General features: G+C 46.0%; 3 protein-coding genes across 3 annotated transcripts; all 3 read left to right on the forward strand.

Annotated features, from left to right (window-relative positions):
• Nucleotides 1–10,679: 10,679 nt before the first annotated feature.
• On the forward strand, nucleotides 10,680–11,297 carry APUU_51635S (uncharacterized protein; the record flags this gene model as incomplete). Its single annotated transcript, XM_041706765.1, has 1 exon — nucleotides 10,680–11,297. The coding sequence occupies one exon, from the start codon at nucleotides 10,680–10,682 to the stop codon at nucleotides 11,295–11,297; it is 618 nt and encodes a 205-aa protein (XP_041559118.1).
• Nucleotides 11,298–12,422: 1,125 nt separating this feature from the next.
• Nucleotides 12,423–12,943, forward strand: APUU_51636S (uncharacterized protein; the record flags this gene model as incomplete). Its single annotated transcript, XM_041706766.1, has 2 exons — nucleotides 12,423–12,728; nucleotides 12,782–12,943. 2 exons carry the CDS (start codon nucleotides 12,423–12,425, stop codon nucleotides 12,941–12,943), a joined length of 468 nt encoding a protein of 155 aa, XP_041559119.1.
• A 612-nt stretch (nucleotides 12,944–13,555) lies between these two features.
• Nucleotides 13,556–15,239, forward strand: APUU_51637S (cytochrome P450; the record flags this gene model as incomplete). Its single annotated transcript, XM_041706767.1, has 4 exons — nucleotides 13,556–13,618; nucleotides 13,680–14,798; nucleotides 14,863–15,026; nucleotides 15,077–15,239. The coding sequence occupies 4 exons, from the start codon at nucleotides 13,556–13,558 to the stop codon at nucleotides 15,237–15,239; spliced, it is 1,509 nt and encodes a 502-aa protein (XP_041559120.1).
• Nucleotides 15,240–15,373: the final 134 nt, after the last annotated feature.

The following is a 15,373-nucleotide window of genomic DNA, read 5'->3' on the forward strand; positions in this document are numbered from 1 at the left end:
AGGGAAAGTAACTCCAACTTTCCTGGGGCCTTTATAACTTCCTTGAAGGATTATCCTGTACTAGGCTCTTTAGGTATGCCTATTACTGGAGAAAGTATTATACTCTCCCGATGTCCAGGCTTTCTTTCAAGTCTTTCAGATATTGAGTACCAAGATATATGGTAAAGGCTTTATAATATAAAGCTGTCTATTATTCCTACATGGTATGTTACTGTTATGGCTTAACTATTGATTTAGTACTTAAATATTTTGTTTAGGTATTCATGGTATATAAGTAAGAGGAATATTTCATCAAAGGTTATAAGTATCCTGAACCATATTACTCGTTGGGTGCAACCAGACTGGGTTTATCCGGAACATGTAAGTAAGGAGCTGAAGGAATTTTCCTGGGCAAACTACTTCACATACTTATTATAGAAGACCCATAATAAATGTTCTACCTTACCACAGTCAGCCTACCATGAACAGGCAGAGGTTTTCATTACTAAATTATGGGATCAAGTAAAGTCTGATCCACAATGGTGTGACCCTTATTATGAAAATCTGGTGAGTAACTCAGTATCCACAAAATCTTTTATTGTTAGATTAGGCTGATCTGGTTTCAAGCTTCTGGTATCTCTTCCATCAGAAACCTTTATATCTGGAGGTGTTGAAATGAATGAATACTGTCAGCGGTTCAAGCTATCACATTGGTATCAGGTCTTAGTTCTGGTGGTAGTATCATTCCCTTCACAATTAAGGGGCTTAATGGAGCTACTAAATGATTTGGCTAAAGCAGTTCGTGATATGGATTTTCTATATAATCTAACTTTGGTTAGAAAATATGCTGATCTAGATGATCCTAGGGGGACTCTTTATCCCGCTATTCAAGTTGGGGGCTCAACATTTGCCACGCCAATTTTGAGCATAACCAACAGTTACGCCTGCTTCCAGGACTGAATACTCCTCCGAATCATCAATATATTATTTCAGAAGGAGACCTATTTGGGGCAATAGTACACTATCGTCTACTAAAACAGGCATTACTTGAAACTTATAATCCTGGGTTATCTAGTTCTACAACAACGGGTATCCAATCCCTGGTACGTATATTATTCTAACTTTTAGTTCTAATACCGCTGATCCTTATTTCTCCTCCAGGATTAATACAAGGCCGCGGTTATCCTTCTAAAAGAAATGGCAGAAATTTTAAATAAATATGGATGGCAGGCATATCCAGATGATTGGAATGAAGATCTGGAGGCTTTTACTATATCTCAATTACAGAGATATAGTAAAAGAGCAGATATATGTCCTGGTTTTCTTACCACAACGTATCCAAAATTATTTAAGAACCCAAGAGGTATAATATCAACCAAGCGGAAGGAAATTAGTAGGGATGAAGATCAGTTAGAGAAGGAGGATAATCATATCTTAAAATAAGCAAAGAGAGACAGGACTCTATAAGCTAGGATAACTTGATATAGTTTCTCTTTCTGAACTCTCTTATTAATATAATAATCTTAGTATTGTTAGGATTTTATTTCTTTCTATATTATAGCTCTCTTTTATATCCTTAATACTTTGCAGTATACTTACTTTTACAGTACTATACATTTATCATGTCTCAATCACAACATTTAGGGTCAGATTTATTTTCTGATTTCTCTTATGACCGCAGTTCACCTCTAACATAATTAACACCATCATGTTCAACACCGCTTTCAAATTCTAATCCAACGGCAATATCCTTTCATGAAGAACCAAACCATCTTCCTTTAACTGTAAACACAGAATCTATCCGAGGCCTGAGGTATTATAAATACTCTACACCACAGCTTTTTCTAGACTAGAGAGAACTATCCCAGGCAAGAGAATAATTTACTCTATGGTGGTGAAAAACCTCTATTAGAGAATATATTATACATCATATCAAGGAGTAAATTCACTGGGGAGCAGAGGGTCGAAGATCACGAGGATAGGATCTATTTATTGAAATTGCTGAGATTCTAAGTGGGAAGCCTAAGGTTTGCTGCCATCACTGCAAGACTGTTATGAATCATCCCTCCTACAGGCGCACAGGAACCAAGTCTATGAACGCCCATCCAGACAGTTTAAATTACGGAAGACATAAACCAAAACCTAATAATACTTCTTAATCAACACATCGTGCAATTGCTAGCCTTCTTGAACGGGGAAAGATGAGTCATAGAATTCTAACCATGGTTAGATGTTCTACTTATAATAAAGAAGAATAGTGAGATACTTGGCTAATATTCGCATCAGAATCTTATTGATGAGATTACCTGATTTATTATCTCCTGTCGACTACTGTTTACAACTACAGATAATGTATTCTTCCGCCGGATCCTTTATATGATATGCAGCCCTTCGATTAACCTGTATATTCCTGGCTGTAATCAGATTTGATCACGTCTTTTGGAACTGTCTTCTGTAACATCGGAACATATTCTCGACTATTTCCCTCCTGACTCCCGAATGTCAATTGTACTTGACTGCTGGACGAGCCCACACCAGAAGCCTTTTATGGCAATTACAGGCTATTTTATTGATTCAGACTGGAACTATCAGGAGATCTTACTTGGGTTTCCTCCTTTACAAGGAGATCACTCAGGTAAAGAACTAGCTAGGGTTGTTGCTTCAACAATCCGTAAGTTTCAGCTTGGCTCTTGCATACTGGGTATCACGACTGATAATGCATCTAACAATACTACCATGTTTGCTGAACTAACATAAATCCTAAAGGATGAGCTGAATAATGAGCACTCTTCACTTCTTAGTACTGCAGTTGACCCTAATTTTGCTGCTGTTCTTCAATCTGCCCATTATATCCCTTGTCTTACACATGTCATTCAACTCTCTGTGAAAGCATTCTTAGATGAACTAAGAATTACACCTAAGAATGATAATGTTCAGTTCTCCTGGGATAAAAGTGAGAGCCGAGTAAAACAGAAAGGGATTATTGGTACACTTGAGAAGGTATGATACTTCCATTATTTCTAACCATAGTTAGAATACTACTAATATATAACATCTATCCTAGATCCGCAAGATTAGCCGCTTTATTAATGCAAGCCTGCAGCGCCGACAAGCCTTTGAGATCGAACAATAAAAATCGGTTGATTATATCGGACACCTATTAGTACTATTTCTTGATTGCCGCACCCGTTGGAACTCGATATATGAGATGCTCAAGCGCGCCTATCAGCTTCGGATTGCTATTGATCACTATATTACAGCAAATACAAAGTACGATCTCTTGAGTCTTGTGATGACACCGGTAGAATGGCGTTAAGTCGCATATCTTTGAGAGCTTCTCCGTGAGTTTGCTATCTATACCGTCAGTCTCTCTGAACATACCGGGACAACAATTCATCGTGTCTATGATATATATGATTCACTTTTCAACTATATTGAAGACTATCTTACAAGACTGTTAAATAAGCAGTTTTGTTGGAAGAAGATTCTTTACAAGGGCCTTGAAGCAGCATAAGATAAGCTGAGGAAATACTATCAGGATACCTATGAGTTTTATAGGGATATGTATGTAATTGCAACTATCCTAAATCCATGCAGCAAACTCGAGGGCTTTAGAGGTGCATCCTGGAGTAATGATAGAGGGCGGAACTATACTTGATGATATAAAGAGAAACTTACTGAGGTCTATACCTACTATATAACACAATTTCCGTTACTGGTTTAGATATCAGTATTAGAGGAGCCTACAGGTCTGCTTGAGAAAGCTTTATATGATTCAAAATGCCGCTGTCTATCTCCAGAAGAGACAGCTCCATCAGGGAGATATTTAGAGTTACGAACTTATCTTGCTGAAAGTAAGTATTCGCACCTTCTCTAATACTGGATCCTTGATATAATAATTCTAACTATAGTTAAATTATACAGATCTTAAACATCCATCAGCCTGCTCTGATATTCTTACTTAGTGGTTAATACACCAGTCGCGCTTCCCGATCCTTACTCGTATTGCTCGTGATTTCCTTGCAATTCCGGTATCAGGTGTTGGTGTTGAGAATCTCTTTAATACTGCTCGGGATATCTGTCACTATCGTCGAAGTCAGCTGGCACCTGAGACTATTGAGGCAAGTATTATACAGATGTGCAGTGACTGGTTTAAACTTAAGTAAGAGTATATGTTCCTACAAGATAGTATTAAGGATCCTGAGAGGCATAATATTCCATTACATCCAACAAGTGAGGAGGTTTTTGAATTCGATTATAATAATAGGATAAGTGATTCAGAGGATGAAGCTGGCTTGGAAGACAATGAACTTTCTTAGGATAGAGGTTTCTTTGACGATATTGAAGGTATTAATAGTACTGGTGAGGAATAAGTACTATCACACGTACCAGAAGGACAGGTTAGAGTTGAATTACCAGTAGCAGTAACTCCCCAACCTTCTATAGTACCTACTTCACGGGCTTTACGTCAACAGAGACAGTCCCCCGGCCATTATCATCGACTAAATAATGGTCGGTAGATACTAGATAATATATATTATATAATATATATTTTAAGATTAACTTCTTATATATTTTAGTATATATCTCTCTCCTGCAGGAGTAGTCGGTAGATCTATAATCTAACTATTATTAAAAGTAATTATATTAGTTATAAGTAGGGTGGGTTGGGTTATAGGTTCGGGTTATTCCTAGATCCCCAACCCATTAAATAACCTAACCCCGCCGCGGGTTTAGGTATATTCAACCCAACCCACAGCGGGTATAAGAAAACTAACCCGGACCCGGACCCAGGTAGGTTCGGGGCGGATCGGGTATAGGATTTCAGGGCGGGTTGTGCATGTCTAATATTACTTTCTAAAGTAATAAGAAGTCCCAGTCCTGCTATACTCAAGTCTACTATAAGAGATCTGAGAGTTCTAGAATCTACTATAATATTCGTGGGAGGTTCTATATATTATATATAGATACCCCTTATATTACAGCCTGGACTGTATCGATTAGTTAATTTACAAGGATATTAACAGGGAGTAATAGATTAGAGGGGCTGAGTAGGGCCCTTACTCTCTCCTAGTTAGTAGAGCCTAGTTTCGAGCAGAGCAGGGGTTTATTTCTATCTATTATTACCAAGATAGTCGTGTGGTTGCTTGAGATAGCTAGATATTCTTTAATCCTCGCCTGTACTGGGAGGTTTAAGAATACTAGATCTAAAGTATTAGGCCTGTGGGTAGGAGTGCCTGGCTTAATACAGAGTACTAGTTTATGGATTTCCAGCCAGTCTATTAGTACTAACGCCCCGGGAGTAGTATAGTCTGTTCCAGGTTACTATAATGAATAATAGGTATTAAAGTCTCCTACTAGGATAGAGTTCTATGGAGGGGAGTATTAGAGTAGTATATATAGGGTAGATAGTATATTACCAGCCTGGGCTGGGATAACCAGGTCCCCTAGAAGGCGGTATATATTTATAATAGTTATGTTAGCCACATAGACTACAGTAATATCAGGTATCACTGGCTCTAGAAGGGAATAGACTGGGAGATCCCGACATATATATGTCAGGGTCCTAGGCCTGGCCTCCCAGTGTGTGGTAGGGCTGAAGAGCTGGTATTATAGATATGTTTTTATGTATTACTTTGCTATATCTGTCCAGGGTTCTTAAACTAGGATAATATCTGCTTTAAATGATAGTAGTAGGTCGTGGGCAGGGCCGCCTCTCCTAATATTAGCCTGTACTATCTTTATAGTCTATGCTGGGAGGTAGCCTAGCTTATAAGCTCTTAGGTAAGCTAACTTAATAATTAGCCTAGAGTATATAAGCTGGTAGCTTGTTTATCAGCAGCCTGCCTGTCCTACTGTTACTAGAAAGTAAGTCAGCCTGCCTTGCGGACAGCTGCTAAGACATTCTTTAAGAGATGAGTAATGACACCTCTTTATATATACAGCCTTATAGGGTACTTCTGATAGTCTGCTGTATATAACCCGCAGCAGTTAGTATATTATACACAGCAGGTATATTCCTGTTTAGAGAATCTGTAAGAGATACAGCAGTTACTAGACCGGCAAGCGTATATATCATAGAAGTAGTGGCATCGGGTACACTATAGCAGCCTTTACTTAAGACGGGTAGGCCTTAATAGCCCGGAGAAGCTGAATAGTTATAGAGTATGTTATAGCTTCTTTAAAAAGGCTATTACTACTATAATTAAGCCTTTCTCCACAGGATGTTTCGAGAGTTTAACCATAAGTAGCTTAATACCAGTAGCACGCTCTACTTTAATACTAATATTATTAACTATAGTATTCACCCACCCGTCCAGGGACCAGAGTTACCAAGGAATCCGGGGGATAATAACCTGATAATACTCAGTTACTGCTTTAAAACACCTATCTCCAGCTAGTTCACTGGCTAGTAGAGAGAGTAGGAAGAGCTTGCCTTTCTTTAAAACTAAGATAGCATAGCCTGTAGCTACAGTCTAAATCTATATGATTCTACCTGGAACCTTCTTCTCTAGAATAACACGGATGCCGTGTGGTCCAATAGCCCTTAAAGAAGAGGTACCTAAGAGCCGGAGGAAGATACAGCTTTCAGCCTTCCTCTTTAGCTGGGGCCGCTGGTAGGCCGGCTGTTTTACAGATTACTAAGCTACCTGCTATAGAGCCCGTGTACGCTGTTTTAGAGCAACTATTTGCTAGTTCCCTTGGTCTGCTTCTAGGATAGCTACTAACGCCCAGGATGATGATTATTAGCCCTGTTTAGGCCTAGGGGCTTGTTTCGATAGTGTTGGTTGAATAGATGACCCAGGAGGGGCAGTAGGGGGGCATGCATGTCTTTGTTACGGTAGGTCCTGGCCGGCTAGTATAACAAACCTAGTTGCCAGCCCTCGGGCAAGTTCCTTCGGGCGGTCTTGTAGAGAGGAGACAGTTAAGTCTAGTACTTCCGCGAGAGAGGTTAAGACCAGCTTCCAGTTACTAAGTATAAGGAGCTGGTCGTCAGCGACCGCGCTGACTTACTAGCAGGTAGATAGCGCAGGCGGCATGCTAGATACGATAGTCCGCGCTGGGGCAAGGGCCCCTGTTAATAATTTATATAGGGAGAAAAGCGCTCGCTGTTTTAGGGAGTTGCGGGGGAGGGAGATAGGGGTGGTAGGCCCTAAGAGAGGATCAGAGTTTTCTGGTACAGCCAGTGGAGTCCCTAGGGGGCCACCATCCGCAGGAGGATCGTCGACCTCTATCCAGTAGAGGGATGAAGCAATTGGTGTACGTAGTAATAGCTAGATCTAACAGATTTTATCTCAAGCACTCTTTTTCGTGCCTGCTTCGAATTCTCTGCGTTCTCCGTACTTACTGTGCATACAGGACTACCGACTACTGTACACCCCACGTGCTGCACCCCACGTGCTGAAGGCATTCTATACGAAAACTTGGCGTTTATTTTCTGTAGACTTGGCGCCAATATACTGACACATTTTGATTCTTAGTCGACATCCGGAATGCCGATGACCGGACATGACCAAGTGGTATAACGATTGGTATAAGGATGATATAAAAGGCGATGCCCGGATCAACGAGACTTTTCCGGATACTGGGGTCTAGGCCCTAGTTTCAAATGCGAAATTTGACAAGCAATGTGATATTCCCAAATGCTCTGATCTGAAGCCACCTGACCAGCCCTATGGCTATATTGGTGCATACAACAAGGGAGGCCACAAGTACAACGACTGCGACCACCGGGTTGACTATGGCGCTTCGGTTGGCGGATATACTATGCATGGAGTCCAGTGAGCTTCTATATCATATATACCCCCTTCAGCTAACGAGTACGCTTTCAGAATATGTCTCTGCGGCACAACCACCGACCGCAATGGCGTTTCTATCACGGAGCTCCAAGTCCGGCGACGGATCGTTCAGGGCTATTTTGAATGCAAAGGAGCACCAGCGATGCAATCTCCGCAATGTTATTCCCGGTGGAAGGTAGGGTTGGTATCTGGTACGTCTGGCGGAGAGTTTGAGGTGGCACAACCACAACTATGATGTTATTTGTCTAATCACTTTCTTTTCTAATTCGTCCTACGGGCAGTATATTGAGCTGCGATCATGCAAATTTTGTTTCTGGTGTTACACCAGCGAGGTGTAAGGGTGGTAGTGAATATTTACTCGGGCTATATTAATAGTGCGCATCAGCCCACTTGCTCTAGAGCATGCCAAGTAGTAACCGTCTAAAGAAAAGGTACTTGCCTTCCTTTAATGGACATGGCTGCATCGAAGTACCGGCGGAGCATTACCAATATCCCGCTAGCGTCGTCTTAGTGGCTGTTGCCTTTTACGGATTGCTCACACGGAGGTCTGCGTTCGTGACACCCTGGGCAAGCCTCCTTGGAAGCCGATAGACGTCGGTTAGTATTTGCAAGGCTGAGCAACAGGGCCTGGGGATATTCCCTCTTGTCGGCGTTCTATCGACTGCTTGGCAGCTCGTATATCTGGTGTCTCGGGACGCCACTGTGTGTAAAGATCCACTCCATGACAAGAAATCGACAACACAAGGATGATGGCCAGGTGTTATGCCCTACTAGCGGGCTGTTACTCCCCTAACTACTCATTACCGTGGTACTATGTGGGAATAGCGCGCTCGTTAAAGTGTCCCTCTCAGCCCGTGGGTTTCCAGTGGGACTTTAGTGGCGGGCTGGCGAGTTATCGAATATCTTCACCGCGGTGTGTTTCTCCTTCCTTTCTGTTACTGAAACCTTTATCCTGGAAATCTCACGTTGACGGATAAACCATGTCTCCCAAAAATATAGGGCAAGAGCTGTACCTGGCCTGGCTTGATGCCTGGCTGTTGACTCCGTGGACAAAGGACAAGCCAGACGGAGAGGACTACATGACTGTGGAGGAGCTGGCAAATTCCTTTCAGAGCGACAGACTGACTGATATTCTTCATGAACGCAATGGATTCAAAGCCATTGTTTCGTCCTTCCGGCATAGAGTCGAAAATGGGGAAATCCTCTTTGGCGGAAGCCAGCCTCCATCCAGGGACGCGACCAACGTGCTGATGCACCCGTATGACCCTCGCACGAAGTGTTCATGCACTGGAGCCTACCCCGTTCCGCAGGGAGCTACTGTGGAATCGCTGCAGCAGCAGACTGAGTGTGCGGCCATCCGCAAGATGCAGGACATGGCCTGCTTGTTGAATCAACACGAGGCAGAGTGGAATCCGGGCCAGCTCTTCACGGCCGACGACCTGCGCGGTGCCGTGACAGAGCTTGCCCTCTGTAATACAGACGAAAAGGGCCCTCCAGAGACCTGCATTGGACAGATGCCTGCGCTCGCCGATATCCAGGCCCCGGATCGCCGGCCTAATCCCATGGTCGACACCGACCTCTCTGTCTTCCACCAGATGTACCCTACCAACGAAAAGATCAAGCTGCTGACGGACGCAAAGTACTTCTTCGCCATCGCAGCCGGGGCTGGGCATTGCGACGAGAGTCTGACAAGAGCCGTTGCTGAGGCGGCCAACAACATCCTGATCGCCGACTACTGCGACGCCGCAGACGAGCCATCTCTAGCAACGCTGCAAGAAGTTGGCGCAGCGGCCACGGCATTTGTGAAGCTGAGCAACCTGGCAGGAACCGTGACGGACTGGCAATTTAACAACAGCGTCGCGCAAATCACGCAGTTCAGTGTCCTTGGCTACCACCGGGATCATTCGCGCGCACGCCGGCCTGGGGGGATCTATGGCAGCCGCATGACGGGTATACTGGCGCACCGCTATATTGACCTAGCGATCTACCCTGGATTATTCAATGCATCGATTAGGCTGGGCGAGTCGGTCACCAGACAGCAGTATCGCGTCCTGACGGAGGCGTGCGTTTACATCAACGACCTGGCGGATTTCCGAAGCGACAGCATGCGCAAGGTGCGTGAGAACGTCGTCCTATGCGGTGTCCGGGGGAATCTGTGCCGCTATCTGGACGTGCAAATTTCGTCGTGTTTGCGACTGGCTGTAGAGGCAATCCGGTCCAGCCCCGTCCTCGCCTTGGTTGTCATGGCGCTCAGTAACTGGATGCTCATGGCGTCGCAGCATAAGGTGTATGAGCTGCTGGAAGGAATCCAGGAGCGATCGGAAGCTCCTGCTTGCGAATATCTGTCGGCCTCCGATGGTGCATATGCGGAGCTGCTGGAAGCCCTAAGCGGGTTCGGGACATTGGGCGAAAGAGGCCCATCTGTGCATAAACGGCGGGCAAACATGGATTTCTCATACTATTTCTATCGCAAATCATCCCAGACACAGACTGCGTGGCTAGCAGACAGCACGCGTGCGCTGCTGGATCCGAGGACCCTGCGCAAGATGGTGGATGTTGTCCATTACAGCTGGTCGGGGGAGAAGGGGGATGTCGAATACTGTCCTTGACATAGACTGCAGTAGACCAGATCAGACTGATGTTTCCACACTAATGTAGCTAGTTTGGCTCTATCGGTGCAGTGTAGTGCTTGACAGCAGTGCGGCTGAGCAGGCGTTCAGCTGGCGGCGCATCCGACTGGATTTGGATTAGCAGCAAGCACAGACCAGACAGACAAACTGACAGGAATCGCGAATATAAAGCGTGCACCTTCGTCTTCCACTTCTTCCACTTCTTCCACTTCTTCCACTTCTTCCACTTCTTCCACTTCTTCCACTTCTTCCACTTCTTCCACACATCGCCATGGCAGCCCTCCACCAGACACCCCGCCTGCAGGTTGATTTCTCCTGGAAAAAGTTCAAATGCCTCATCACGGACACCAGCAATCCCGATGCGGACCCTGTCTACATTGTAGACTGGCAAGCTGTCAAGGCTCCGCATCTGATTTTCAAACGCCCAGCAGACGACGTCACAATCGGTACGGGCACCCTGCACGCAGTCAAGATCAACGCAGACTATGAGGTCGCCGGCCGAAAAGGTACTTTGGCCGCGCAGAAGCGATTCAAGACCCTGTATACACACCAGTCATATGCCCTGTCCGACACCGACGAGCCAGTCACCCTGACCTGGACCAGTGACAGCGGCTTCACGACCTGGGACTTTGTCTGCGTCGACGAGCGACAGCGACCGGTGGCCAAGTACTCGGCCAAGATCTGGGGCATCAAGAAGATCGGCTACATCGAGTTTATGGACGATCGCGAACTGACCGATGCGGCGCGCGACGAGCTTGTTGTCACAGGAATGACTCTGTTCTACTGCATGTGGCTGCGGGTGAACAACATCTTCTCTCTCTTTGGCGCCGTTTTCCATCGTACGGGCAAGAGTCAGTCGGGGCAAGAGGACGTGAAGAAAGACAGTTAGATGATTTGGAAATTTGTCGAATGATACCATGGTGGAATCCCACTCCTTATATAGAATTGAGACGGAGAATTAGCAAATGCACTGAATAACATTGGGTTAGAGATTCATGGAATACCTGATAGTAACATTCTGATATTAAGCGACCGTCTTGATGCCATGTTATTGGCATGCCATGAGGCAACAATAGCACTTTAAATCAGCGCTACAAATAATGAACACGAGCCAGCAATCAGACAGGGATTGGGGTGCGAAAAAGCCTTCTAAAGTCAGGGAAGAACTGGACGAGCGAGATATCGGTACATTCGGTGTATTTCCTGGGTTCCAAATCATAGTCCACACACTCTCCTTGACGAAGGGGCGAGTTACTTGAGTGACTAGGGAACGACGACCACTCTCTGAAACAGGATGGATGCGGTGTTGGAATTAAAGGGCAGCTGTCAAACCCTCGTACGCCGGCGACGAATGCACTGCCCTGGCCTTTACCAGGAAGGTTGGACGAGCAAAGCGAAGCAGCATCAATAACCATCCACAGAACGGCCCTCGTATAGTTGTTCTTCGACATCGGGTTCTGCAAGCGTTGCTTAATCTGCACATTTGACAGAAATAGCTGTGTCCAACATCGGCCGTGCAAGTCGATTGGCCACGCATAGTTCTAGACGTGTTGATCTGGCTTACAGATCTTCAGGGCTGTTTCAGGAGGTCCAGTTTACGAACGACTCCGGGCCATTCGACAGTCCTGTGGGGTCGACTCAGCCCCAATTGCTGGAGGTAGGGTTTTCCCTGGTAGAGGGTTATAACTTATGCCCCCCAAAAAAGACTGTTTTGCTATACCAGGCTGCAATCTTGTGGTCGCTCAGCCCAACTAAAGGATCTGGGATCAGCACCCGGCGAGGCTAAGACCATAATCATAATGATACTCGTCTCAGAGACTTCCTTGGCACATCAGCATACTCTATCGGGATAGTTCTAGGTATCAACATTGTCCATGGCGAGGTAGTGACTGGGAAAGCGTATAAAGCCAGTCCAAGATCCTGCTTTTCTGCTAACCATCAAGCCTCTTGACTCTTCAATCTTTCATTCGTTCACAAGTTCTCCATCCTCATAAACATATACAACGCTATCAACATGCATTTCGTCAGCATCTCTACTCTTGCCGTCGCCTTGGCCTCCTCCGCTCTGGCTGCAAACGCTAAGTTCGACGTCACACCGGTGGAGGAGGGCGTCCAGGGAATCATCAAGTCCAACGACGGCGAGACCTGCCTCGACAACTATGGAGCACAGAGTAAGACCGGGGAGTGTGGCGTGTTCCACTCCGTCGGAAAGGGTGGCCTCTGGTCGCCGAAGGGATTCCTGGCCTTCAACGGCGAAAACATCACTATCGCATCCGGGCAGCCGGAGTATACCTGGGAGGGTGTTGAGCTTCCGTCTCAGGTGAGTTGGCTTTGGATATAGACTGTTGATAGATACTAACTACCGGAATATAGATCGGGACTACTGTGTATGGCCTCGCGGTGTATAAGGACGGGGAGATTGTCGAGGGACCTGGCTGGAGCCCGGTACTTGGGAAGACCTTTTCCAGTCCCAGGGAGGATTTTGTTACCGAACACCTGATGTTTTACCAAAGCCCTGATGGCATATACTGGTAAATAGACGGACCACGCTGAGTCTTGGGCAAAGCCCATCACCAGCTCTGCCGATGTCTAACCATCGAGGATTTACTTCTGGAGGAGTCTAGGCTGCGATGGTTCTACGGTGAACCAGGGTTCCATTCCTTACTAGCAAATGCTTATTGTATTAATTTTGAAAAGACCATTTGTGTATATTGCCTGTCCCTCTGTAAAAGATCCTTAAGAGTGCGACGGAGAAAGGAAGCACGCAGCTTATCCCTCTTAAGCTCAGCATAGCGTTTGAACTCCGGCTAATCGCTGTCATTGCAACGGTTATTCAATGAAAAGGCTGCATAGTGGCCTGTGCGAGGGCAGGTGGGGTGGCATATATCCCACATTAACCGCGTTATACCCCCGGTCTGTTTCATAACTGCTGCACTACTTCTCATCGTGCAGAGTTGGAGACGTTACACAGCATCAAGTCTGCACACCTGATACATCACAGTGCAGATCCTCGATGGCATGTTGTGTGGTTGGGGGACATAAAGCTGGCAGCTTTCGCATAACTAAACACTAACATTTAGCGAAAGCAGAAACACGGAACATTCTCCTGACAGTTTGCCTTTGCAGAGATATTGCCAGTTTGAAGAGATGCTGCTACAGTCTGCAGCAGACGCTGTTTCCCAGCACCATGTTGTTGTGATTGCTGCCTCAGTATGTGACATATCGAATGGAAACATTGCACGCTAGGTACTAATCTTCGTGCCATGGATAGATCCTACTGGGTATCGCAGCCAAGTGTCTCTATGAGCTGTGTCTAAACCCTCTTGCCAGATTCCCCGGCCCTAAATATGCAGCCGTGAGCCGAATCGCAAACCTATACCACAACTCCAAGGGGGACCACAATGACTGGATCAGCGAGCTCCATGATATCTACGGCAGCACCGTTCGTGTGGCTCCCAATGAGCTGAGCTATTCAAATCCCGAGGCATGGAAAGAAATTTACGGCCATGCAATCGGCGGTACGAAGCCAACAGAAAAGGATGCTCGGTTCTACGGGCCCTCATTCAACGGCTCTACAGATATCATCCGTGCTTCTGGCCCTGACCATGCGCGTTTCCGCCGCAACTTCTCTCATGCATTTTCTGAAAAGGCTCTCCGTGAGCAAGAGCCATTGATTTGCCATTACGTCAACATGCTAACTGATAAACTCTCCAATCTGGCGCGTGAAAGTCCGGAAGCCCCCGTTGAGCTCGTTCGCCTATACAACCTCACAACCTTTGACATCATGGGTGACCTGACCTTCGGCGAGCCTCTGGACTTACTGGTCGGAACCGGCGATGATGGATGGGTATCTGCCATATTTCTGAGCATGAAGACAAATTCCCTGCGTCGACTTGGCCGTTACTATCCCTGGACTGTACTATTGGTCAAGAGACTCATCCCAAAGGGCCTGATCGAGAAGGCCATCTCGCATTACAAGGCGTGCCAGGAGCGCGTAGATAGACGTATTGACCCAGCGCGGAACTTCCAAAAGCCCGATATTTGGGGCATTGTGATGCGACAGAAGGAGGAGCTTCGACTGAGCCACGCTGAGATGTATGCAAATTCTCAGGTGTTTATGGTTGCTGGCACCGAAACAACGGCCACTGCGCTCAGCGGCTTGACATATCATCTTCTCATGAATCCGAACAAAATGGACAAGATAGTTGGCGAAATCCGAGGCGCGTTCAAGCAGGACTCGGACATCAACCTTGGATCTCTTATGCGGATGCAATACTTGAATGCGTGTATCGAGGAAGGGCTCCGCATGTATCCTCCAGTGCCGGTGGGACTGCCGCGAGTTGTTCCCAAGGGAGGGATTTCTGTTTGTGGGGAGCATATCCCTGGCAAGGTATGTCTGTTCCTGTGGCTTCAATCTGTGATGCCTGATATCTTGTGCTGACGGTGGCGCGCAGACAGCAGTATCAGTCAACCAGTGGGCGACATATCGAGACCCTGCCAACTTCAAGCGAGCAAATGAGTTTATCCCCGAGCGATGGATCAGTGACGAATTTTCCACTGACAACAAGGCCGCCCTTCAGCCATTCTCGTTTGGGCCGAGAAACTGCCTTGGGAAGAAGTACGTCATTTCTATCTGGTGCAGGATTAGGGCTAACCAACGTTGTCTAGCCTGGCGTACAGCGAACTGCGCATTATACTGGCGAAAGTGCTGTATAACTTCGATCTTAGCCTTGTTCCGGAGTCCGTAGGCTGGGATAAACAGAAGGTCTTCTTACTATGGGAGAAGCGCAAGTTGATGGTTCGTCTGAAGGAGCGGGCGAAGGCTGTATAGGGGGATGCTCATGCCACTATAATCATTCAATCAATGCATTTTATCAGTGTAACGGAGTACGCTACTTCAAGGGTAGATAGGTTAATTTCCAGTTCAGAGGCTATTTTCAATGATTGCTTTCAATCACCATTAAT

This window comes from Aspergillus puulaauensis, chromosome 5 (assembly GCF_016861865.1).
Source record: "Aspergillus puulaauensis MK2 DNA, chromosome 5, nearly complete sequence".
Lineage (NCBI taxonomy): Eukaryota > Fungi > Ascomycota > Eurotiomycetes > Eurotiales > Aspergillaceae > Aspergillus > Aspergillus puulaauensis.